This window comes from Anas acuta, chromosome 1 (assembly GCF_963932015.1).
Source record: "Anas acuta chromosome 1, bAnaAcu1.1, whole genome shotgun sequence".
Lineage (NCBI taxonomy): Eukaryota > Metazoa > Chordata > Aves > Anseriformes > Anatidae > Anas > Anas acuta.
Window position 1 is genome coordinate 15,456,744 of NC_088979.1, and position 24,711 is coordinate 15,481,454.

Consider the following 24,711-nt stretch of genomic DNA (forward strand, 5'->3'; position numbering starts at 1 on the left):
CCAGGATCTAATGAATGATGGGAACTGGTGAGAAATGCATATCATGTCATAAAGCTCTACAGGGTGACAAGTGCTAATTACAAACAAAACCAAAAGCAACCCAATGCAGGCAAGAACTGTTCTCTGCCATTCCAAGGATGGAAGGAACACACCCTTCCATCAACCTAATTACCATACTGTGCACTACCAGATCAACTGTGACACATGCAGGCACAGGGATCTAGGGATCCCAGGTCACAGCTTACGGGCAGGAACAAGGCAAACCCACATCTCCTGTGCTGACCTCAGCATAAAGATGACTCAGTGTTCCTTATGAGCAACCCAAGACAGAAATGTGAACATGACTTAGAGCAGCAAGGGAACATGCATACAGTCTGATCTAGGAGAGAAACCAGAGTACAGTAACGCTGGGACTTTCTGTTGATTTCAAAGAAGCAAATTCTCCATAGGCTTCTGTGATGAGGTTTTAAACCCTTTTACTGACATCTTGATGTGTTAGTGAAATCATTCCTATCAGTGCTTATCCCCTGCTGAGGCATCATGATTAAGAAGCTGTGTTTGTCCATTTCCACAAAGAATATAATGGCATTATTACCATCTACTTGCCATTTTCATGCAACACTGCTGTCACTCATTTGCTGAAGCAAAGTATTTATCTTTCAAGCAAATTCCTGGTTGAAAAATTAAGGCCACAAGGGTACATGAACAGTTTCCAAATTCCACAGTACATCTGGTAATCAACATTCTGTGTACCTATTTTTATTCCTTCTCTCTAACTAGTCTGGCTTGCTGCTTCATTCTCAATCCACTTTTATTGTGAGTCACATCAGATTAGAAACATGTTCAACTATGAGAAAAATCTTCTGCAACTGATCCAAGAAAAAACAATAACAAAAACCCATGCATATTACACTTTGGACTTTTTTAAATTTAAAAAAAAAAAAAAAAAAAAAAAAAAAAAAACAATGCAAGAGACTGTGAAATACTGACAGGTTTCCTTAAAGTCTTATTTAGAAATGTACTGCAGATCAAGTCTCTTGTAGGATATCCTGTGCATGACACATAAGATTGTCAGTACAGGAGGAAAAACAGCAAACCACCAGGACACGTTTGCTACGCAATCTGTAATTACATCAGTTGCTTCTTCATCTCTATGAGTGAAAATTTCATTTAATTTTTTTCCAGTGTGTGGACTCTAATTAAATATCTTAACTGTCAGTACTGTAAAATTTACCTACACAACAATGAGAGGCTCTTTGTTGAATTCCTGAGCCTCTTCCTTTATCCTGCTTTAACTCATGTAAAGTGTGAGCCAGACCCTGCTGCAGTAAGAGCTGATGGAAGTTCTGTCATTGATTTCAGTGCAATGAAGGTCAAGTCTGCTATTTTTCAACTTCTTCATGGACCTGGTGTTTTAATAAATATTTTTATAGAGTTTAACAACACCAACTCCCAATGCACAGCAGGGCTAAAATACATTGGCAGGAAGTTTGCACAGAAGGTAAAAGTGTGTCCTCCTGCACCATCCCCAAATACACAGAGCTCTGACTGCCAAAGCAGAAATAAGGGATGTTGGCCTTCACAGCATGGGATACAGATCAAAAAGGAAGCATGAAACTGAAGATTACTCAAGTACAATAGGAAGCTTGAGATCATGTAGGATTTATTCACTACCAAAAATATTAGAGCCAAACCCATGTTCCCAAAAGAGAATCTATCCAGTTTGACACTGCAAACAGGACGCTTCCTTAGCTTTGTAAACAGGAGATTGATTTGAAATAAGCTGCCAAGTAACCTAACCCACTCCAGTCTTTTAGCCAAGAGATCCTCACCAGAAGCAATGATATAAGTGGACTCCTGTATCCAAAATGTGGTATAATGTAATCAACCTCTTAAATATAATATAATCAGCAGCTTTGGGGAGGCAATCCTTGGATACAACTTGAATCAACAAACTAGGAGTACTGCTAAATTTTCCTGCATTAGCAGACAAATTCTTACTGCAGAAAAAATCTTACTACAGAGAATGCCAACAGAGAATGTTCACAATATCTCTTAGGACCCATTTAGTTTATTTTAAGTGGCAAATCTCTGCAGGTCCACAAAGCCAGCACGGGCAGAAGCAAACTACTCAAGGGCTGAGAACATGCTATGAACATTGAAAGTTACCTCAAGGTTTCTTATCTGGGAAGGCAAAATCGGGTATTGCTATACAAGTAACAGAGGACAAGGGCAAGAGGAAGGGATGCAGCTGGGCCCAGAGCTGTGGAAGAAACAGATTTCATGCTCCTGCTGCTGCTGTGCATGGGAGAACAGGTGAGAGTGCAGAAAAGTGAGAGGGGGATGGAAGAGATGGGGAAAGCAGCTGCTGGTTCTGGGTGAGGATGTATTCCACCAATCCCCATTTCTCTGTCACCAGCAGCAGGTGCCATTACAGACCCACAGAACTGCTGAGGCTGTAGGGACCTGTTGAGGTCATTATTGCTCTGGAGGCAATAAGGACCTGTACATTTTGAGGCCTTTTGGACTCTGGTATCTCAGGCAGCTACTTTGCTTGTGTTCAAAGACAGTCCTGTAATATATTTTATTTGATGTTAAAGGGATCATCCTATAATTTGCTGCAGATATATTTTAATATAAGGAAGACTATCAGTATGAAAACATTGGAGCATAAAACATTCAGATTTGTACCACACCTTTTGTAAACGTACTATTATTAGAGTTATAAAATGAAAGCCATTCCATGTCCTTCCAATTTTGCATTCGTAAAGGGGCTTCTTGTTGTAAAAATAATACATATTTTGTAGATCTGTTCTTTTTATGTAATATTTATATCTTGTCTAAGGAAGGAGTGCCAGAAATGTAATGAAGTGAATATGTATATTATTTTGTTGAAAGAATTTCTGTCTTCAATCATCCCTTCCCCTATAAATTCCTTTTTACTTAATAAAAAGTTTAACAGCATGTAAAGAACTTCAGAACTTCTACTTGCAGCCTGGACAGCTGTCAAACACCTTTAAGTTTCAACTCATATTCCATGAATTATATGGCTAATGACAGCACATAAAGAGGATCTTAACTACAGGGAATGGTTTGGCTCAAATATCTGTCTAACAATTCATTGTTCAACAGAATTTTTAAAAGTTACATTAAAACTGGATTTTTTTTTTGTTGTGTTAGTATTCTAAAAAAAAAAAAATGTTTTCCGGGTATAATATCCTTAAGTTTCTAATGTTAATTTAGTAACATTTAATTTAATATTGCATGCTTATTCTGATTTCCCTGTTCCTGTGTCCTCTGACTTATGTATTATATACATGCATATATGCTATACTGTACAATATTCAAAAGACACAACATATATTATGTGTATGCATATGCATAACACACCTATAATACATAAGCATTATATTTATATATATTGTTATTTTAAAAGAATATTTGACAGATACCGCAAATACAAGAGTAAATGCTTGTACTCCTTCTTCATCATAAGACACAGTTAGTTAAACTGGACACAGTCACACTTTCATATAAACTATCCAAGCCTTGTTACCACAGAATCCCGCAGGATGTATGTAGCCCAGTGTCTTTAATGGAATTATATGGATCTTCTGTTTAAGCACATGACAAATGTTACTGCACTAATGATTCCCCATGAGTTTCCTACTTATGCCTATTCCTAGGTGCTTTATAAAACATATCTCTGTGGGATCACAGTTAAAAAAAACAACATTATTTTGCAATTTACAGCAATGTTCCCTTTCTAATAACCAAAGTACTACAATTACCAAGTTTTCTCTGCAAGTCCTTTAATAATTAGCTGTCCTAATTAAGTCCCATACAAATAAATGTATCAAAAAGAAACAAGAACTGCTGGGAGACTGGCTGGAGTGTTTATAAGTAAAGCAACTTCCACTGTGTGATAGATATACATCTGCTCAATAGAACGTGTTTCAAAGCACCTTTAGAGACCTCCTTAATGCTTGCCACTGAGTCAGGGTTGCAATTCTCATGTAATATCCTTTGTTACTTCAGTCCAAACAGTTAATTATGCACATAAGAAATATCATCAAAGTCAAACAATCACAGACTAAATCACATTACTAAAGGTAAATTACTAAATTATTTTTTTTATCTGATGAAGCCTAAAATTTATTTTAATTATTTTGCAGTTGACACAATTTTATGTTACCACAGTCATTTAAAAAAGAATCACAAAACAAAACAAAACAAACATATACAATATTTTATATATTCTATACTATAGAACTCCATAAATGCATTCCAAGGTTCCTATACCAGCAGTGATACAACAGCCATTCTTACGTGGTATGAAAAAAGATTCAGTCCTGTCTTCTCCCAAGAGCAGATGGATAATGCTCATCTCATGAGAAAACAGACCAAATTACCAAATACTTTTCTGTGTGCTTACGCATAGACCAACACAGGAAAGTGGAGGGTAGAATTAATGGCACACATCATCTTGGACAGCCAAAAGCTGTTGCTATTTCTTCAGAATGTTGAAGTACAATTCTTCTTTGTATTTCTTTGGTGCACAAGCAAGCTAAGGCTTGGGAGCTCCTAATTTTTTGGATTCAAAATGAGAAACACATGACCCCAGAAACATATCTCAAGTTGTCTGATGTCACATTCTCAAAGCCACCTCAGGAGACACCTCTTCTGGGTGTTACATACTGAAACAATCTGCCACTATGCTATGTTCTTTGCTATGTCTATGCATTTTATTTAAACTTTGGATTTTAAAGTTTAAAATATGCATAGTGATGCTTAGTCTGAGTACACAGATTAGGGATAGATTGAGCATTCATACAGATGTTTGTTCATAACAGATAACAACAAACAACTGATGTTTCAGTTAGACAGCATACAGTAAATATTATTTAGCACTTTTCATCTCCACTTTTCATCTACAAGAACACATAAACAACAAAAATGCCCAATTTCTTGTCATTAGGCAGCACTACCTGAATAATGCAAATAGGGAAACTGAGGCAAATGGAATCATCTCGAAGCCTTTTGTGTGGAATTCTGATGATTCTCAAAATGCTTAACAGATAATGGCATTAATAAAGACTTTAAATAAATACCATTACGTGTGCTATAAATGTTTCTGGCATCTGTAGGACACTTTAAATTATTGATTAGTGCTACACCGGACAGAGCTGAATCATCAACGCCTGTCCTTGCACGATGACAAGAGGATGTCTTGTAAGCAATTTATTTATACTCTTAATATCTTCAGCAGGAAGTACAGTCTGGTTAGGTTTTGCAATCATTAAATAGGAGTGATTTTATATGCATTGCCCTTCATCTATAGACTTCTTCCTAGAGCAATCTCAGTCTTAAGTGAGTGCAATTACAAATAGGCCAACCTTTTTCAGCCTAAAAGAAGAAAGACAATCTGGAATCTTGCACACTAAAAAAGATTTATTTTGGCCAGAAAGAAGACCAAGGATCCATATTAAAGCTCTGTGTATTCAGTTATCCCTAGTTTATCCTGCTTGGAGGTACCAGAAAACTGGAATCCAAAGGATTGTTTTCTTTTTTAATAAAATGTGCAGGTGGTCTTGGACTTGCCAAGATATAATATTTTTTTAAAGAGATGAACAGATCTGGCTTCCTCTTCAGTATCTCTCTTAATTCCACAACATAATAATCATGATCATCAACCCAGGACATAATATTAAATTAGTTTTTATCCCTGCTGTGCATTTTGAGACTGTTGGAACATATTACCCCCAGTGTATTGTGTGCTCTTAGATCCTATTCCATGTCAGATCTTCAAATATTTACAATGCAAAAAATATTGTCTGTCTCACTCAGCAATGCAACCCACATGTCTTTAACGCAATTCCATATCAGCACTTCAGATCAAAACAAGACTCTAAAAATTATAAAAGACAGAAATACTTTTAGTGGCATACAGCCAAGTACGGTCTAAACACTTTGCTTGTGAGCTCGTCACATGCATGCAATATTTGGAATACAGCTCATAACCTTTGGCTGCACAAATATAGAACTTCAGTCAACAAACTCAAGCAACAGTTTGATTCACTTGAGTAAAATCAGGCATATCGGCAACTGACCTGATTTAGATGTTGTAAGAAGATGCCCAGCTCCACTGGCCACATGCGAACATGCTGTTCTTTGCAGAGAAAAATCAAGATTCCCAAGTGCCAGGAGAGAGCAAGGCATTATTTCAGTGGGTTGGAGGTCTGCATGTGGTCTTCCTAAAATTGTGTTACCTTCTCATTACATGGATCACATCCACTAAAGGGCTACAGAAATGTCTGACCTCTGCATGGGTTCATTTTACTACATCCATACATGGCAGGCCTGACTATCATACAGCACACTGAAGGTCCATCAAAAATAATGTACAGTTTCATATAGGTATCTCCCATTTTCGAATGGCCCACTGCCAGCCCACCTGAAACTCAGCAAGTTGTCATTACAAGGTGTCAAAGTCTGATTTAAAGGTACAAAGTTTAATCACAAAGTTAAATATTACATCTAGGAAAAGAGCAATTCTCATGATAGCCCCAAGAAGTTACTTCACTACAAGAAGTTTTCCTCTTTGGAGTAGAACACCCATCACACTGCCAATAACCTGAAAACTTTATTCATATTGTAGGTTACAGATTTCTCCATTGACTCTACAGAGAAGATCAGAGTAAGCCACATTTTAAGTTTTAAGTAAATCACTGCAGTTTTCCATCAGAAAGCTTGTTTGGAGTTTGACTTAGAAGGAAGATTGCTTCATTTAGTTCAGAGACAGTTTCAGCTCTTCTGAGACATTTAAGATGGCAGGCTAACAAGTCATGAATCTTGATAAAATACACAACAGTTTTAAATGATGAAACAGAAATAACGGATGTAGGCTTTTATTGCAAACACATACATTTTGTATTAGACTAAATTTGATTTCCAAACCAAAGTAACTGCAATTTTGTCTTGTTTCCAGATTTGCTATCTCAATTCCAGAGAAAAAGTCTCTTCACCTTTCCTATGCCTCCATGCACTGACAAGGAAAGGTATACAAAAGATTACTAAGTTCAATATGACTCTAAAGCTGAATCAAAAACATCTCACTAGATCAACTGTATACCCATTACAGGAACTGTATACACACTGAAAAATAAACACTGGCAAATGCAGAGTACAATCTTGGAAATGTCTCAAGTGAGTGGGTTTTTAAAAAGGGTTTATAAAAGATATAAATTCTGGCAACTGTAAAACATTAACTTGAAGACCGAATGTAACTCTGTTACTCTTCAGGAGAACATCTTGCATTTCCCTCTGCAAGGTATGGGGCAACAGGCAAGATCAGGTCCTCTCACATGAAGCTGGTACACAAAAGGGTCACCAGACCAGAGGCTCACCCCCCGTCCCCAATCCAAAGCCTTGGTTTTCTTTAGCCTTCATCATGAGCAAGTATTTTCAAAAGGTAAACTCCAGTTGTGTTACTTCTGTGCAGCCTCTACAGTCATCCACCACGAGGCCACGGCTTGGCAGCACCTTCGCTGTCCAGGCTGAGGCCATCCTCCACCAGCAGCCTGCAGCAGGCAACGTGCCATTGTTTGAAGACTGAGACCACTGCTCCTACCACACAGGCAGTGTCTCCAAGTCCCCTTTCACCCTTCTTGGTGTTCACCACCAGTGGACATCCCACCTCTGCCAACTGCGTGGCTGGCACAACGAAGGGAACTCATCCTCACTGGGCACTGCCTGACAGACCCCAGAAAGCAGCCAGCCATGGTCCAAGACCCTGCAGCCTCAGCTGCCTTCGGCCAAGCTCAAAGCAGGCCACCAGCAGACAGCTCTTTGGCCGGGCCCCATGAGAGGAGCCCAAAGTAGTGGCCAAGCTCCTGCTGAGCTCCCCTCAGGCAATGGCAGTGTCCCACCCTGGGGCTCGTTGGGGCACATGGGGAACACAACGTTCCTCAGAGGGACACGGGGCTCCTCAGAGTGTGGGGAACACAGGAGACTCCCCCTCTGCCCTGACGAGCTGGGACCCTCGTAGACCCGTGCACCCTGCGCCGTGTGGAGGGGACGCGGTGGTCGCCGCCGGCTCCCTGCAAATCTCCTCGGAGTTGCCCGAGAAGTTTGTGAGAGCCCGGAGGAGCCGGTATTGGGCAGAGCCGCAGCCTCCCTCCCGCCCCATGGCCGCACGCTCCCGGGACGAGCCCCGCAAGAACCCCGGGGACGGGACACCCCGACCCACGACCGACCCCCGGGGGAAGGGAGCGGCAGCCCTCGGGACGCCGCCTGCGAACCGAGCCCTTCGGGGAATAAAGAAGGCAGAAGGACGCTTACCATCTCGCCTGATGTTGGAGGACCGCAAGGCTTTTATAGATCCGCTCTGGGCAGGGGCGGTGGTGCCCTGACGGCTGCAAAAGTTCGCACAGACGACGGCGTAGAGGAGGAGGAGGATGAGCAGTTGCATTGGGATCCGCTGGGCACGGGACCGCGGCTCTGCAAAGAAACCTGGCGCTTGCCTCTCGCAATTTATCTGTCCCCCACCCCCTGCACTTTTTGGTTGTGGCTGTCGCGGGTTGCTGGAGGTGCAAAAATAAAATAAAATAAAATAAAATGAAATAAAAAATTAAAACGGAGCCCGAAATCGCAGCCGGAGCTCCCGAGTTACTCTCCCAGCTGCTCCTAAAACTTCCTGCGCTCTCAACTTTTTTTTCTGCTGCTTTTCTGGGGCCGTCCCGAGGCAGCAAGGTGAGGTAGAGATCCCTCGGCGGGGACCCGCCGCCCCCTCCCGGGCCGCAGGCGGGGGCTGCCGCAGCCGCGCTCCCCTGCGGCCGGAGCCTCGCAGCGCCCCTGCTCGGCTCGGCTCCGCTCGGCTCGGCTCGGCCCGGCCCGGCTGCAGCCGCCGCTGGGGTCGGGGGCGGCCCGGGGGTGTGGGGAAGGCGGCCCGGGGGTTGGGAGGGAAGGGAGGCGGGCGGGAGCCGTGCCCGGGCCCTCCCCGCGCTCCCGGCCCGGGGAGAAGGGGTGAGGGGAGGGATGGTGAGAGGGGGCCGGCCCCCTCCGGGGCGCCCCCCGTTCCCCTCCTCGGGTTGGGCAAGGGTGGCTCAAAGTACCCCAGCTGCTGCAGGAAGCTCGGGGGCGCAGCCAGCGAGGACACGAAGAGAAACCGCACGTGGCCCTGGGAGAGAAATGCATGGGCTCTCCTCCCATGCCAAGCACCACCATCGTAAATGTCCAAAGCATTTCATAAATGGTTAATTCCTGCTAATTAATTCCCCTCGTTAAATTGGGTCTGCTATTAAAAGCTTGCATTAGCGCCTGGAAGAGTTAAGGTCTGAGCAAAAGGTATGTGAGCAGATTGTGATCAGATTGCTTTTTTAATACTCTTTTCCTTTCCATTAGCTACAATGAAAATAATCAAGCGAAGTGAAGGCAGAGAAAAAACAGTCAGGTTTTAACTGTTCTCTAATAAATCCTTACCTACTCACTTTGTTTCTTAAGGCATTACATACAGTCCCAGGCAGCTAGCAACTTGTAGCACGGTGCCAGACCTTAAAACATCAAACACCACCTTAGTAATAGGCAAAGTGTGTCGATAGAGTGCTGTGTCAGGACTATGGGATGAGTCCTGCTACACACAGAGGACTGCCTCTGGCTGTATGAAACATTTTCTCCAAAAGCATGCTAAAATGACAATGGAACTGAAACATCTTGTGTGTCTTAAGGAGCCAGTAGGGTGCAGTTCTGTTAATGCATAACTCAGGCTTCTTTATCCCTTTTGTGTTCCCCAAAGCTGACAGTGAACCTAATCCAGCTCCTGTGTGGAAGATAAAGGAAAGGCCCCAGTAGTTCTTCATCTATGAGCAGATGTGCCTATACTGTAGGTGCCCACTTCAAGGGGGAACCGGACAGGCAGAGAGGCAAGGTGGCGAATCCAATCATCCTAACAGAAGCATAAAGTTAAGTAAAGGAGATACAGAAAATGAAGATAGGGGGAGCTCTGAAGATGTCTTCTGTTCATCCAGCCCACGTCTGTCTCTTTCCAATTACAATATAAGGAACTAGCAGAAAACCTCAGAAAGATTTCAGCAACCAAACTATCTCCTGAGGGCGGGCACCCCAGAAGAAAACTGTGGTTGCCTTTTCAGATAAAAGGGAGTGACCAATGCCCTGGTCAAAACACCTCGGTGAAGTCTTTCTCAGTGCCCTGAGGCCCTCCTTCTTGCTTAGGTTGTTACAGCCTGTGGTTGCTTCCCCCTGGGGGCGTGCAGCGGCCCTTAAGAGATGGTGGAGGAGGAAGAGGAAGAAGGATAGATCACGTTGCACCCAGAAGGCAAAAAAGGTGTTCTGACAGTATCTGAGCAGTTATAAAGCTCAGTCAATAAAGGATGCTGTTTCCAAGGCTATTCCTCTTTCTGTACCCCTCTTTATCCAAATTTATAAAATTTGCATTTTATAAAACTCATATGTTTTCCCAAGAACTGTCTCTGGAGCTGGAGTCATCTGCTCTCTTTCTGGCCCCATGTCCTCCTGGCTGTGCAGGTCCAGCTTCAACACAAGAGTGAAACAAGCTTTCACCTAAAAAATACTCTGCAGCTGTTTGGCTGATGTGCTCCCTGGCTTGATGCAGACTATAAGTTTAAATTTCCTCCAGCTGACCAGGGCTCAGATCTGAAGCTTTCTACAGCTATGTCTATTTTTTATTTTAAGCTACGTCTATTATTTATTTATTTATTATATATTTTTTTTTAATATTAGATACTTCTGTGGTGCCTAAGATGAAATTCCTGTTTCTGCAGCAGAGGTACTGCTAAGTGTACTTGTTGCTTAGAGAACTCTCAAGCAAAACAGTGTGGGGCCTCATAAATTAGACAGCGATGAAAACAGGCAAGTGGATTCCAGCACCAGTGGCTTTGACATATCTCAAGAGGAACTGTGTATGACTCCTATCGTACATTCATGGTACACTTCTGTTCCTCCCGTTGCAAAGCATGGTATGCTTCTGTCTTTGCTCTAAATCTGAAAGTAATTTTGCAGAAGCATTGAGTTTTTTCTCAGGTCAGAAAACAGCCAAGGAATATTACAGTGGGCTTCCAAACAGAGGCATTTTTTTTTGTTTTTTCATTCAATATACAGGTGTAAAGCAAGATTGTGGGACAGAGTAGCAAGGCTGACATGCACTGGTAGACCTTTGTAAAAAAGCCTGTACTACAATGACTGTTTCTAGAGCTTCTCAATTCACCTTAAAGAGCACAAAAGCACTACAAAAAAAAAAAAAAAAGAAAACTTTATAAAGAAGCATCAGAGAACTCCATGTCAAAGGATGAGAAGTTTGGATTGTACTTGGACAGTTTTAAGAGCAGATCACTGGATCTTCACTTTCTGGGGAATATTCTAATGCATTAGCTAAACTCTAGGGGGTTGGGATAATTTAAAGCATTCTATAAAGATTTCTATATGAAGACCAGCAGTAACTAATGGTCACTGCAAAAAAGGACATATGGATGTGTAAGTGTGTTGACCTAGATAATTACAAATCTGTCATCCTAACTGAGATCCTGGCAAAATAGTGTAACAGTCAATATGAGGTTTAATTAATACAAATTAATAGGGAAATAAGATAATTAATGGTAATCAACTTATATCTTATCAAGCTAACTTGGAAATCTGGTTGACAAACAGAATAACATCAAATTACAGCCTTTATAAGGCATTTGACATAGTACCACACAATATAAATCAAATGAAATGAAAGTCATGCTTACTAAATGTTTTGAAAATTCATTAAATGACAGATTAAAAAATGTTAATAAAAAAGGAAACACTATTAAATGGATTATTTGCAAGAGGGTCCCACTTAGTATAATTTGTGGTTCTGAATTGATTTGTATTTTCAACAATGACCTGGGAAAAATGCAATCATTACTCATGACATTTGCAAATGACAAAATTCTTGAGGGAGAAAAAGTTTGATTTATACCAATGGTGTTATATGGAAATAGATGTGTAGATACAGGGTAGAACTGCAAAGCCGAGCAAGCACTGGCATAACTTATGTTTTAAAATAGCCAATAGTAGGGCTACCCAGTTCCCATGGCATCTATCTGACCTCATTTCAGTCTTCTACAAGTGCCTGGTGTAGGCCAGTCACATAAGATCCATAGGGAGAAGCAGGTGCCATCAGAGAGCAGTTTAGCCCATCAGTTTTAGGCAGCTGTGCTGTGCTGGGATGAATTGTTTTCTGGTAGTTACGGTTTCTCTCCACTGACTACAGAGACAGCATAGGGAATAAATACATTTATAGCTACTGGATAAAGTATTTAACCCTGGAAACCACTGATGCAGGAATGATTATGAGGATGGATTATCAAGGAAGTCAATGGGCTGAAGCCCTCACTGTTATTACTTGCTGGCTGGCAGATGCTCCTGTATCACACAGTTTGTTCATGGAGCACAGATGTGCTGTATGCACATTTTAAAGCATTGGCATTATGGTGAATAAATAGCAAAATCCAAGATCTTTGTGCAATAGCACTAGGATCTTTGGATATTTATTTAACTAGGAAATACCAGTTAGAGTAAGGGCATTATGCTTTCTTCCATTTCTATTAGACTGCTGCATCAAGTTCCTGTGAATACAGTCTGAAAAGGACCATGACAAACAGTAGGAAAAAAAAAAAAAAAAAAAAAGGGAAAAGAAAGTCACATGGTCAGTTAGCGGGTGAAAAACATACCATTCAGGGAAAAATCTAAAGATCATGAACCATTTAGCTGGTCAATGAGAAAATCAGAGGGCTCACAGCCTGAAGGTGCCTCCATGGAGGTAGGCTATTGATTCCAGGAGGCTATTGTGTCTAGTGAAAAATGACTTATCATGGCAAAAGTTGGAGCTAGACTTTTAAATTAAGATTAGAAATAAAAGGCATACTTTTCAGTGTGGCAAGCCATGGAAGTTTCAAAGTTGTTTTATATTCTTCTTCACTGAAAATTTGAAAATCAAGATTTAATGTTTTCCTAAACCTAGACATGCAGTTTCAAGATGTAGTTAGGAACTCACAGGGTCTATCGATCAATTCTAAAAAGTCTGTAAAAATAACAGGGAAAAGCATGTTAATATGTACCATATTGCAAACCAGGGATGATATTTGTAGTTGGTTCTGCAGTTATTGGAAAATGACAACTAAAACTATTTACCTCCAAGGATGAATTCAGGGCAGCGCTGTGACGTCTGTTAGAGGAGGGCAACAACTGATGGCAGTGATCCCATCCCCTTGTTTATAATTTGTGAATGACTTGAGAAAGAGCAGAGGTGTGTAGAGTAGGATGGAGAAAAACAAACAAAAAAACAACAACAAAAAAAAAACAACAAAAAAAAAAAAAAAAAAAAAAAAAAACACAATTGCCGAAAGCAAGTCTGAGCAAATGAACGTAAATATGCCGGCAGACCAAAAGTGTGCAAGAGAAAAGTGGACTAACCCACTATATGGGTAGAAATAGCAAATAGTTCAAAGTGATGTGTTGATAAGACAATCACAATAGCCCACCTGGTGGAGCAGGACACCCAGAGGAGGGCAGCACAGCGATGAGTGGCCCAGGTTTCCTATCTGAGCTATAGGCAGCAGTTCAGCAGCATACAGAGAAAACCTGCTATGAAACTGAACACCTTAGGTGTGGAGATTATCAAACGCCAGCCCAAGCAGAGCTGCCTAGTACCACCAGCTACACACTAGGAATTTAGCATTGATTAATGGCAGCTCATTAAAACACTCCGGACATTAGCGCTGGGCCACAGACCTGCAACTGGTGCTGCTGTTTGTCCTCCTCCAGCAGCCAGCTGTGGCTCACTTGTCTCTCTCATTTTTCATAACAGCTGCTTGCAGCTTTAATTTAAGCTTTATTTCACTTTTACCTCTTGTGCCTGCACTGCTGCAGGGTTCTGTACCCTCCTTTCTTTCTCTGTTAGCCTGCTTCCCTTCCCAACTCTTAAATGATTTTTGCTGCCAAATGCAACTTTTGGCTAGATCCCCATTGCAAGTGTTAGAGACAAAATTGCACCACTGGCAGATACACACAGGTAGGGAGGGAGGAGGAAGGGATGTCAGAAATTGAATGTGTTCATTCATTACATTTAAAGAAACTGCCATATCACTCAGACTCTCCCAGTGGTACACAGTGACAGGACATGCAACGTGCAACATTCATGGTCATACTTCCAAAAAAATGCATATGAATCACAATGAAAGATGAAATGTTGCCCTCCTGAGGTTAAATAGATTTTATTTTTTTTTTCCAATTGATAGCAGTGGAGCAACCATTTAAATTTAAATTCATGATTAAAAACAATGGGCTACACTTTAAGTATTTCTTAACAAGAAAATGATACTATCAAAAAGACTATATTTCTTCTGTATCCCAGTTCTCAGCTTCATAGATTTTAAGGATAGAAGAGACCCTTCTGTGATGATGTAGCCTGACTTCTTGCATAAGTGAAACAAAGCATTTTTTTCTAACCTGCAACAATTTCTCAAAAGCCAGTTTGATACCTTTTAGGAAAAAATAAAATAAAATCAAACCTTAATTTTAAAATAGAAAGAAACTCAGTTTACAGTACATTGAGACAGAGAGTTCCTCACCAGCATTAAGTAATTCAAGTGTTTAATAACTATTTTATTTCATTTTTTTTTTAATTTATTTTTGTTTTATTTTATTTTATTTTATTTTCCTCTGGATCCTGTATGGTGTATGAGCAATAAGGATCTATAAGTATCCTCATCTTGGCCTCTTAAAATATTTGGATACAAGTAATATGAGCCTACTGCTTTGGACTCAGTAAAACGGCTGTCCTCAAGCCACAATCAATTCTACCTAACCACCCTTGTTACTTCTGTGACCAATTTTTTTGCATCTGTCAAAATGAGGTCAAACAGATTTTGTTTGTCCTGGATATGATTTGAGTTAGAAAATTGTCACCTAGAATTTTATAGAAATTCTAGGAATGTTTTATTACTGGCAGACTAAGACCTCAGGGATCAGAGGTTTCAGACTAAAATTTCTTGTGTTGATTCATGTTTTCTGTCTGAACATTGTATCAATTAGTTACAAAATAAAGTGTCCAGTTATAGTGAAACAGATAAAAATATGCTGTAGGTACCTCAGACTGTTATTTTGCTCAGACTACATGTATTAACTCTGGTCTTTTCTGTGTTCTAACCTCTGGGACAGGAAAGAGACAAGTGAACTTGACTTGAGCATTTTCCTTCTCCACCACAGTTTCAGCATAGCTGGGAACTCTCAAATCCTGTAAATTGTTATTTTATGAATAATTAGGACTCACCAGCTGAACAATATTACAGAGACTAAAATGCACCTCAGTGCTAAACCCTCAGAGCAGTAATTTGTGTCTTTGCTACACAAAGATGGAACAAACTTCTTTGCAGTATGTGCTCAATTGTAAAGACATGTCAGAGATCAAATGTTTTCCTTTGTTGATTAAAGATTCCCTCTCAATTTCCTGAGAGTTGAAGTTCTGAGGAATCATCATAATATGTGAGTCCTATACAAGCCATCTAGATCATATGAATTTCAGAATTTTTTAAGGATTGAACCTTGTAGTTATGTAAAACTCTTCCTCATTCTCCTGAGTTATGTCCTCCTGAGTTGTTACAGATTGTCTTTCATTCTTTGTTTTCAGTTTTACTTACTCATCTTGTCGGCAGAGTTTCAAAACCACTGAGCTATGATTCTGCACTTTTTTTTTTTTTCTTTCCTTGATGGGTATTTTCATTCCTCTTTGAGGTTTGGTTGTCCATGTGCAATGGAGATACTTACTAAATCTGATTGTCCAAAAACCTGAACCTTAGTTTCTTCTGTTCTTTCCAACTCAAGAATTTTCCACATCATTTCACAAATAGGGAAATTTCTGGCTTGCACTAAGAAATGTATAATGCTTGATGGAGGATCACTTTTCCATTGCTGACCATCTTAGTCCTGTGTGTGGTTTTGTGCTTGGAAAGTAAACTTGTCATATTTCCTTTTGTGGTGCTCATATTTCAGATACAGCAAGATGAGGTCTTTTTAGTCATTTCACAATCAATAAGTAGACACTTCTAAATGGATAAAGCCAGACCTAAGGGTCAGAAATGCAAAACTGAAGTTCAGAACTTTGCCTCCCGGTGCTTACATCTTAAAATGTACTCTATGCTTACAGTTCATTTTTTTTTTCAGGGAAAATAATTTTGTATCACGCTGAAAATAGAACACATATACAACAAAGTACAATAGATAAGAAAACAGAGTTTCAAATGGACTTGATTTCTAAGTACTGGAAAAGGCACACTAAGCATATCATAATTTCTTGCTTTTAAATATGTGCAATTTATAAATCATCTTGTTAAGAAAAAAATACTTTCAATCAACTTTAGATAAAAGTGCACAAGAAAATGCATCTCATCATCTTAGGTGCATAAGTGAGAATTATTTACCTCTGGTTCCCGATTAGTGTAGGTACATTCAGGCTGGTCAAATCTTTCTTCAAAGCACATTGTCATAAGAAGGAGGTGAGTTCACAGCTTTATGCACACAACACATTAACATAAACTAGTTAACCACCTGGCATTGGTTAAGCAGAATTTATGCTGATACTGTGCTAATGACCTTGCACTATCATTAGACTAAATCAGTCTCCTGGGAGAAAGCCCAACAGAGCATACTAATTCAGTGTATTCCTAGGCAGTAGCAAGTACAGTAAAATATATTTTGTCATTTATCTAGCTCTATTTTCATTCCGAAGTACTTTCTAAGTTAAATACCGAGGCCTCTCCAGAGGCCTATAAGATGGAGCAACCAAATAAAAATATGCATTCAAGGGAGACAAACAAGAGAAAGATTTGTGCACACTTGCAGTCACTGTGGGCGTTTTAACGTACTGGTGTGGTATTTTAACAAGCGTAGAATCATCTCTAAACATAGACTTAGAAAAAGCTTAGAAGGATGAACAAAACATGGTAGGTTAAATCTGAGATAGTCTCCCTTGGTAGCCTGTGAGAGAAACAGGTGCCACCAGAGAGTGCTTCATCTAACGTAAGATTTTCATATTTATCTTCAGATGTGTTGAGTTCCTTTTGCCCCAGGCCACCTCAATGAATAACTTTCCCTTTTCCCCCCAATTGTAAGATGACTATGCATGATTAATGCAGACTTAAATGTCTAACTTAAGAAAACATAAGTTAGGGAAGACGAATTCCAGCCTGAACAATCAAAGCAATCAGGAAATTTCAGAAATAAAATGTTTTGTGAATCTTAATTCAGCCTCCTTTTGCATATGTGGGTTATATTCTTTATTTTTTGATGTGAAAACTACCTTTTTCAGAGGATTTAGTACACATAAGGGAGGGAGCTGAGTCATGATTTTACAGTTAAATGGAGATAATATGTAGAACATTTACTTCATCTATTGCAGAGTTGAAACTGATGAAGTGAGTGGTGTAGGAAGGGGATGAAAGAGAAAACTAAAGACAACTGAGTTCTCTGAAAGGGTTTCTACACCTGTCTGGTTGTATTGCTACACAGATGATGTAAACCAGATTTCTCACAGCTGGTCTCTATTGCTGTGTTTCTCATTTTCTGGATGCCCAGCTAGAGACAGTAGGGTCTGACTTGAAGAAGTGCAGAGCATGCATAGCTATACTTGAAGGTAACATAAGTTGTTTCTTGAATAGCACTATATAATGCTAAGGTTTATAAATCTTAGTATCTAAAACTAGTGGAAACTATTTACTCTTTCAACACCCCAATGCCACTTGAGAAATTTCACTGTACGTTATAGCACCCAAGTTAAATGCCTGGTGTTTATTCTGCAAAATAAAATTCTGTGTCTAACTACAGATATGTCTGTTACACAGACAAATTTAACAGTTTTGAATGGGATTCATGTGTCTGAGATGTCTATATAAGAATAAGCTGAGCTGATCCCTGTCAGAATCTGTTTTGTTTTTCAGTGACAGCAAGGGAAACCCAATGTGATGAGCTCACGTGCGGGCATCAGGGCTGCAGATGTCTGAAGGTAAGCCAGGTGAACCCTGCATTCATTGATGACTTACATTTGGGGCACTGAATGAAGCATATTCTATAAGAAAAAAATAGTCTCTGATCATGTTATTTATTAGATGAATTCATAATAGGTACACACAAGGGACAAAATTAAGGTTGCACAGAATGCCTTTTGAAAGCTTGGCATACCAATAGCAGTATAATAATTATTCTCTGGGAATGAAAAGACATCAGCCTGAGGCAGACACTTGGAATATTGCATTTCAGTTCAAATAGTTAAAGTTTGAAAAGAGAGTCCTATAGCAGGAAAGGAGAGCAAATTAATAATAGTTTTACCAGCTCTTCCTGAGAAACTTCCAGCCTCTCTAGGTTCAGTGGAAGGCGGCAGAGCTTGTAAGGCAGCCCTGTAAGCCTGTGCATGTCTCCACTCCAGTCCTTTGCTCAGCATTAACTCCTTCAGAGTTAATAAGCATATAACATTTTCAAAAGTTTTTACAAAAATGGCCCAATCATAGGAGCCTTTCTCTGGAAGCTTGTTAGATGTTTGTTAACATCCATGCTGTAGGGACAGGGAAAACTGTGGTTGAATTATTTGTCTAATATCAAATGACACAAAATTATCAGGTAACAAAAGACAGCCCAATTAAGTGTTTAACTCATTAGGCTAAAATGTCTGACAAAATTTTCTCTGATTCTTCCTGGTAAGACTGTACCATGCCCTGTCAATGACTTTATGTGCAGGTGTTACAGACTCATGGAAAAGGACCTTAGCTAAGCACTTAAAATTGCTTGTGCAATGTTGTCACTTAAAAAAAATCTCAGCCACAACAGAGGGACTGTGGGTTCTAGCAGGAGGTGGTTGTACCTCTTCATTAATGGTTCCTCAGACACAACTCAATTTAAGTTTACAAGACACCTTTCATATGCCCTTCTGGTGTAAATGTCTTGGGGGATATTGTGTGAGCAACAAGGAGTCTTACAGTTTCACCAAGCATTAGCTATTGTTACCTTTTCTTCCTAACTTACTTTCTTCTGCACTTCACTTGCTCTAAAGCTGCCCCAGATGGTGGAGGTCAGCAGGACCATGCATTAGAGGCTCACTCTGGCTGTATCACAGTGGAAACTTACATTAAGCAGGGGGGAATTGTGTGAGCTCCTTATGAGCCATTATGAACCCACTGAACGGTGTATGAGAATGTGGTGACCTTCCTAGGCAAGACATTAACATCTAACATATTGGAAATGGGCTTTGGAGACATGAATTCTAAGGCTGACTTGATTTAGTTTACTGCAGGATGCCAGAAAACTGATTAAGACCTTTATTTCAAAAAATGTCTACTTATTTTGGAAACACGATTTTCAGAAAAACACATTGCCTTCAGCCACAGTCCAGGCATTACAAATGCATATGTACTGTAATTGCAGCTTTACTTGGGAAGAGAGAGAAGCGGACCATGAACTTTTTAGTCTTTACATTAACACTGACCAATTCAGTGCATGATTAGACATATTTGCATCACTGCTGTTCCCCCCCACCCCACCCCTTTTAAATATGTGCTTTGGGATTGCTCAATGTGTTAGAAAGGTGTTTTGGAGAGAGCTCATATTTGTATGGCTTTGCTGTCAGCTGCCCTATATCAAATGTCAGTGGAGATGGAAAGTTAATTGTATTTAGCAACATCATCTGAATTTACCCAATGCAAATCTGCATGGCAGAAAATATTTCAAAGTCCTCCACAGAATGACTGCTACAAACAGACAGTTATGTTGTTAGTGCAAACCTTAGGCACCAAGCAAAAACTCCAATAAAGAAAGACACTTACAATTATTTACCTAAGAAAGAAATATCCTTGCCTAAAACTTCAACACAATGCAATCAGCTGCACTGGTCTTCAGTCAGTCATCAAAGTAAACCAATCTGTAACAAAATCAGCTGAGTCACTGAAATTTGAAAAGAACAATTTGTAGAGGGCAAAATAGTCAGGTTTCTTTCTTGGATAAAAAGAGATAGAAAAGTTTTACTGAAGATTTTATGAAAGCATTCAAACTGTTTTCTGATCAAACCTCACAGTTTCAACACAGAAGGAATTTAAATATCTGAAAACTGTGGTGTTTGTGCAAGATTTTGTACTGGAAATTATGCACTTATCTTGACTGCATTCTTACAGATGATACTTTTACCTATCTATACAGTACAGGTTATTTATTCTTTGTTAGAATAATTTATTGCATGCACTTGCATGCACACACTCTGCCTTCTAATGTATTTGCAGAAGAAAGAGACCCTATTTTACGTTCATCGTCAGATATATTCAGGAAAATCAGTTCAGGTAACCTAGCTCTGTGACAGTGAAGCAGGTAGCCAATCTATATTTTACTGTTGACCATTTTTGTATTATATTTTCTTAGTGCTTTCATATACAAAGTAGGGATAGTAACTCTCTACAGAAGGAGTAATAATGCATGCTTCTAAATTCTGTTGCAGAGAGCATAGAAGAAAAAGCAAATGAAGTGTAAGGGACAATCTATGTTTGACAATTCCCTTATAAGTATGCTACACCTAAAAAGTGTAAACAGAGATTCAGATGAAAAATGAGAAGCATTGCTGTTATGTTAGATATTTGAGAACCATGAAGAAAAAATAAAATACAAGGAAGATATTCCTCCTTAGCTTGGAATTCAGTCTATAATTGCAGTGGAAGGAGCTAAGGTTCAAAGAACTGAATCATAAATGTTATTTTTTTATTCATAAAAGTTAAACAGTAAATAGTTTTAATAGCTTTACTTTCTGTCAATTGATGCCTATTTTCAGATACAGTCCCAAAGTGATAGTCAGCCATCATGGGCAGCCCAAGTAAGTAATTATCAGCTGTAGCCCAAGTAACTGATTATTAATGTATGTTTAACTATCATACACAGCTTTTATGCATTATTTTAACTTCATCCTGTGTTTTAAAATGAAGGTTGATGATTAAGAAGATTAAGAAGATTGATTGATTAAGAAGAATGATGATTTTTTTCTCTTCCTGAAGGAGTGGTGGAAATGTCTTTATGCTTATTTACACCCAGAATTTATTTGTGAGCAGGAGTTTGTTTGTAGTTTTTGTTTACTCTCCATTGAACATTATTCACGTAAAAGTGGAAGTCCATATTGTTAGACATGTCTGGTTTGGTAAAAATATCTCACAGTTTAAGTAGATTAAGCTCTTGTGAAATTACACTAATTTGTAGCTTTTCATGAGTACTAACTTTGAAGTGACAGTCTCCCTGGTTTCAGGATAAGGTAACTCAGTGTGTTTCACAGCTGCTAAGTTACTCACAAGTACAGACTATAATCAGTGATTTGAGTGATTTGAGACCCTGGGTAGGTTACAGAGATGTGTCAAATGAAGAATGAAGTCAGTAAAATCACAATGCCTTTGCGCCTTTCTTTGGTTTATAATTCATGTTGCCTTTATTTTCATCCTACCTTCACAAATTCATATATATATTTTTTTTCCAGCTATTCTTAAACTTTGTTATTCACATCTTAGGTATTCTGAGGGCAAATATTTTGGCCTATGCAATAGTAATCTTCCTTAATTGATTTGGGATGTCTGCCAGTCTCTTCTATTATTCTGTGCCCATATCTATATATGACTGGCTTTTATCCAAGTGCTGTCATCTTTCTCATCCTCTTCGTTCCTTTGCTCTTTTTGTGCTGAGAGACAGTATTCTTAGCCTTTGAGTACTGGTCCTTCATGTGTCACGCTTGCCGTGGAAAAGGTACAAAGGACAAACTTTCCAAATACTGAGATCTGTGTTCTTGGCTTTTCTGGCATTTTCTCTTAACTATTTTTAGTTAAGTCAGTTGTTGCAGGTACTCATCTACTTAATGAAATTACATACAAAGTTTTGATACATTTACTAGTATTTAGTACTCTGGTGAACTTATTTTTAGTGCCTTTTTTTTTTGTTTGTTTATTTGTTATGTATTTTACTTAGTGTCTTTCACTCTATATTTGATTCATTGAAGAAAATAAAGTGATTCAGAATCAAAAACTACCATCATCATGTTCTCATAAATCTTTCTCATGAAGCTTTTTGATTTCTGTAAAACGTGAAAAAGAGATCATTTATAATGAGTTTTAATGTAATTGAAATTCAACTTGGTTTTATATTGGGGATTTTTTTGTTTTCATCTTCACTATAAAGCTCATAATGGATATCACTTCTTTTAGATTAAAGAACAAAAGCTGTCTCTAGACAAATGAAAATTCCTGTGTTGTGGATATATCTGATTGCCTTTCTACGGTCCAACTCTTTCTTCATGTGTCATTTGCTGCAAAATGTGTTTTGCTCTAAAAGACATAGAAGAAAAGTAGTTGTTCTTCAGTGTCTTACAATGAAATATCAACACTGATCTAGAGATGAAATATAAAATTCAGTTGCAATTAAGAATCACGACAAGTTCATAAATATAATTAATATTATATTTATTACCACTTCCTTAGCCAAATATATACAGCCAATTCAGTCAGTAGAATGAATGTGATTAGTAAAAGGACCCTGTGTAAGGTTAACATTGATAGATGAAACATTTCCTAAAGACGGCCTTGAAAACTTTGTTTTTGTGGATTTATTATCTGATCAGCCAGATGCCCATCACCTGCTTAATGAAGACATTGCAACTGTCCTCTCCTGTCTTCAGTTCATGAAATCATCTGTGATTCATCTTTTGTGACTCTAAGACATGATCTATTTGCATATTGAGAAACCCTCATGGATGAACCCAGCTGGACCCCAGCTGTCCAAATGAATGGAAAAAAAAGATGGTTTATTATGTTCCTTTTATAATCAAAATTATGATTTTGGTGACTATGTCTTCAGGGTTGTAAGTACTGGAGAGAATATAGATAGAAGTTGAAGATCTGACACTATCAACTATAAGCACTGTTACTTGAATTCTTTGGAGATGACACCATTCAGATGTAATTCAGAATTGTTATATTTTCTCTTGGATCATTATACAAATATGTTTAAAAATAACACATTGTAACTGTCTACTTTTATTTTTTCTATTAATACTAAATATAAGAATGTCTTTTATTGTGTTCTATGTAATATACTATGTGGAACTTACATAATTACTATCAGTAACATTCACTTATGGTCTCTATTTAAAATAATATCTGAGCAGCTCACTGTTTCAAAATATGTTAATCTCCATAACAACTCTGTTAGACCGTATTAATTATAACCTGCCGTCATTTTACAGAAGGAGATCTGGAAACCATAGGCTCTTTGTGTACTATTTTTTGAAAGCAGTGCTGATTTGAACATATATTTGCCACCTGACCATGTGATTCACCACAGGGAGTGATGCGAGGGACAGGTTTTGGGTAAGCCAGCTGCTTCACGCAGTAAGAAAATCTCTAATACCTTTTCCACTGTAAGGTGCACCCGAAGGCACCCTAATCTGCAGTGACAGCAGATCCACCCTAGCAGCATGTGCCTGGCCATTTTCATATTTCTTGCCCGCCTTTGCAGTGACTTCATGGGACTAGTATGGCATGTACAAGAAAGCTTACAATTCTTCCTAGAAAGGACTGATTTACCATCTGCAACTGAAGGTATGATTTTTAGTCAGTCTTCATTTTGGTTGCTTATAAGGACAAGGTTGATCTTGTAACCAGGTCACCAGAGTGTACGACCATGTCAGGACATTGCTGTGACCATGTAGCTCAGGTTTAGTAATAGGCATAATTGCTGAGACTAGGTAACTTGTTCCATATCACATGGGAATTATGTTGAAATGTAGAGAATCAAAATCTCTATGTCCATAGCCAAGAACAATATTATAGCTCTTGAGCCATCTATCCCATGGAAAAGTTTTACTTGTCACATAGCACTATTTATACTCAAAAAGTGTTATAAATGGTAACTATTTAGTGTTCACAAAGTTCTCAGAAGACAAAAAAAAAAAATATATTATTCTAACTACATATGTCTTAGTCCTGAACCCAAAGGCTGCAGTGTTTAACCAATGCAGATTATAGATTTGAATCTATATTGAATGTTAAACTTGGAATTCAGGACATAGCACCACAGAAGATCCAATCTTTGCAAGGTCTATTCAAATGACTCAGTAGGCTATTTTGCCATCTTGTCTTATAATTAACTACAGCAAGTGGTAATTAACAGGGGTGTTTTAAATCCTTGATTTAATGTTCTTCTAAAATAGATACAAGGTAAATGGAACCCTGGACAATCTATCTGGCTTTCTCCTCTCTAGCATTTCAAAGGCACCTAGAAACTTGGCTTCTAAGTACTACTAAACACATTTAGACCCAAAGGGCATGACATACATAAAAATTAGCCTGAGTGTAAGAAAAAAATACAGAAAGGGCATATTGGCAGCATTGCATCAGAGAAGACAGTCTGTTCAGCATAAAAGAGGAATAGAACCAGGTTGAGCCACCTCTTGAAACTCTTTAGACTTCAGATGACATTAATAAACTACTTGTCTCTCATGTATACAGCATTATTATGTATAGGAGAAGAATATAACGCTCTTGTGTATTATTTAATCTGTCCCCAGTCTGCAGATGCCTAATCTCATGCTCCACAGAGACTTTTCAGAGTTTGACTCCAAATTTTCTGTACTTTCAGAGATGGCAGAGC

The 24,711-nt window shown here is 39.0% G+C and overlaps 1 protein-coding gene and 1 long non-coding RNA gene across 7 annotated transcripts in view; one reads left to right on the top strand and one right to left on the bottom strand.

Moving 5' to 3' along the window:
* Positions 1 to 8,984, bottom strand: part of PDGFD (platelet derived growth factor D) — a 145,319-nt gene extending 136,335 nt beyond the window's left edge. For 2 of the 6 annotated variants that reach the window (XM_068670260.1, XM_068670247.1), the window contains exon 1: positions 8,341 to 8,971. In XM_068670260.1, coding sequence (XP_068526361.1) covers positions 8,341 to 8,470 — 130 coding nt within the window. In that variant the 5' untranslated portion in view covers positions 8,471 to 8,971. Of the gene's footprint in view, positions 1 to 8,340 lie in introns of all 6 variants that reach the window. The other 4 variants (XM_068670257.1, XM_068670261.1, XM_068670266.1 and 1 more) reach the window with 4 other exon arrangements.
* Positions 8,985 to 21,526: 12,542 nt separating this feature from the next.
* On the top strand, positions 21,527 to 22,890 carry LOC137850072 (uncharacterized). Its single transcript, XR_011092238.1, has 2 exons — positions 21,527 to 21,813; positions 22,269 to 22,890. It is a non-coding gene; the product is annotated as an uncharacterized lncRNA (long non-coding RNA).
* The last annotated feature ends 1,821 nt before the right edge of the window (positions 22,891 to 24,711 follow it).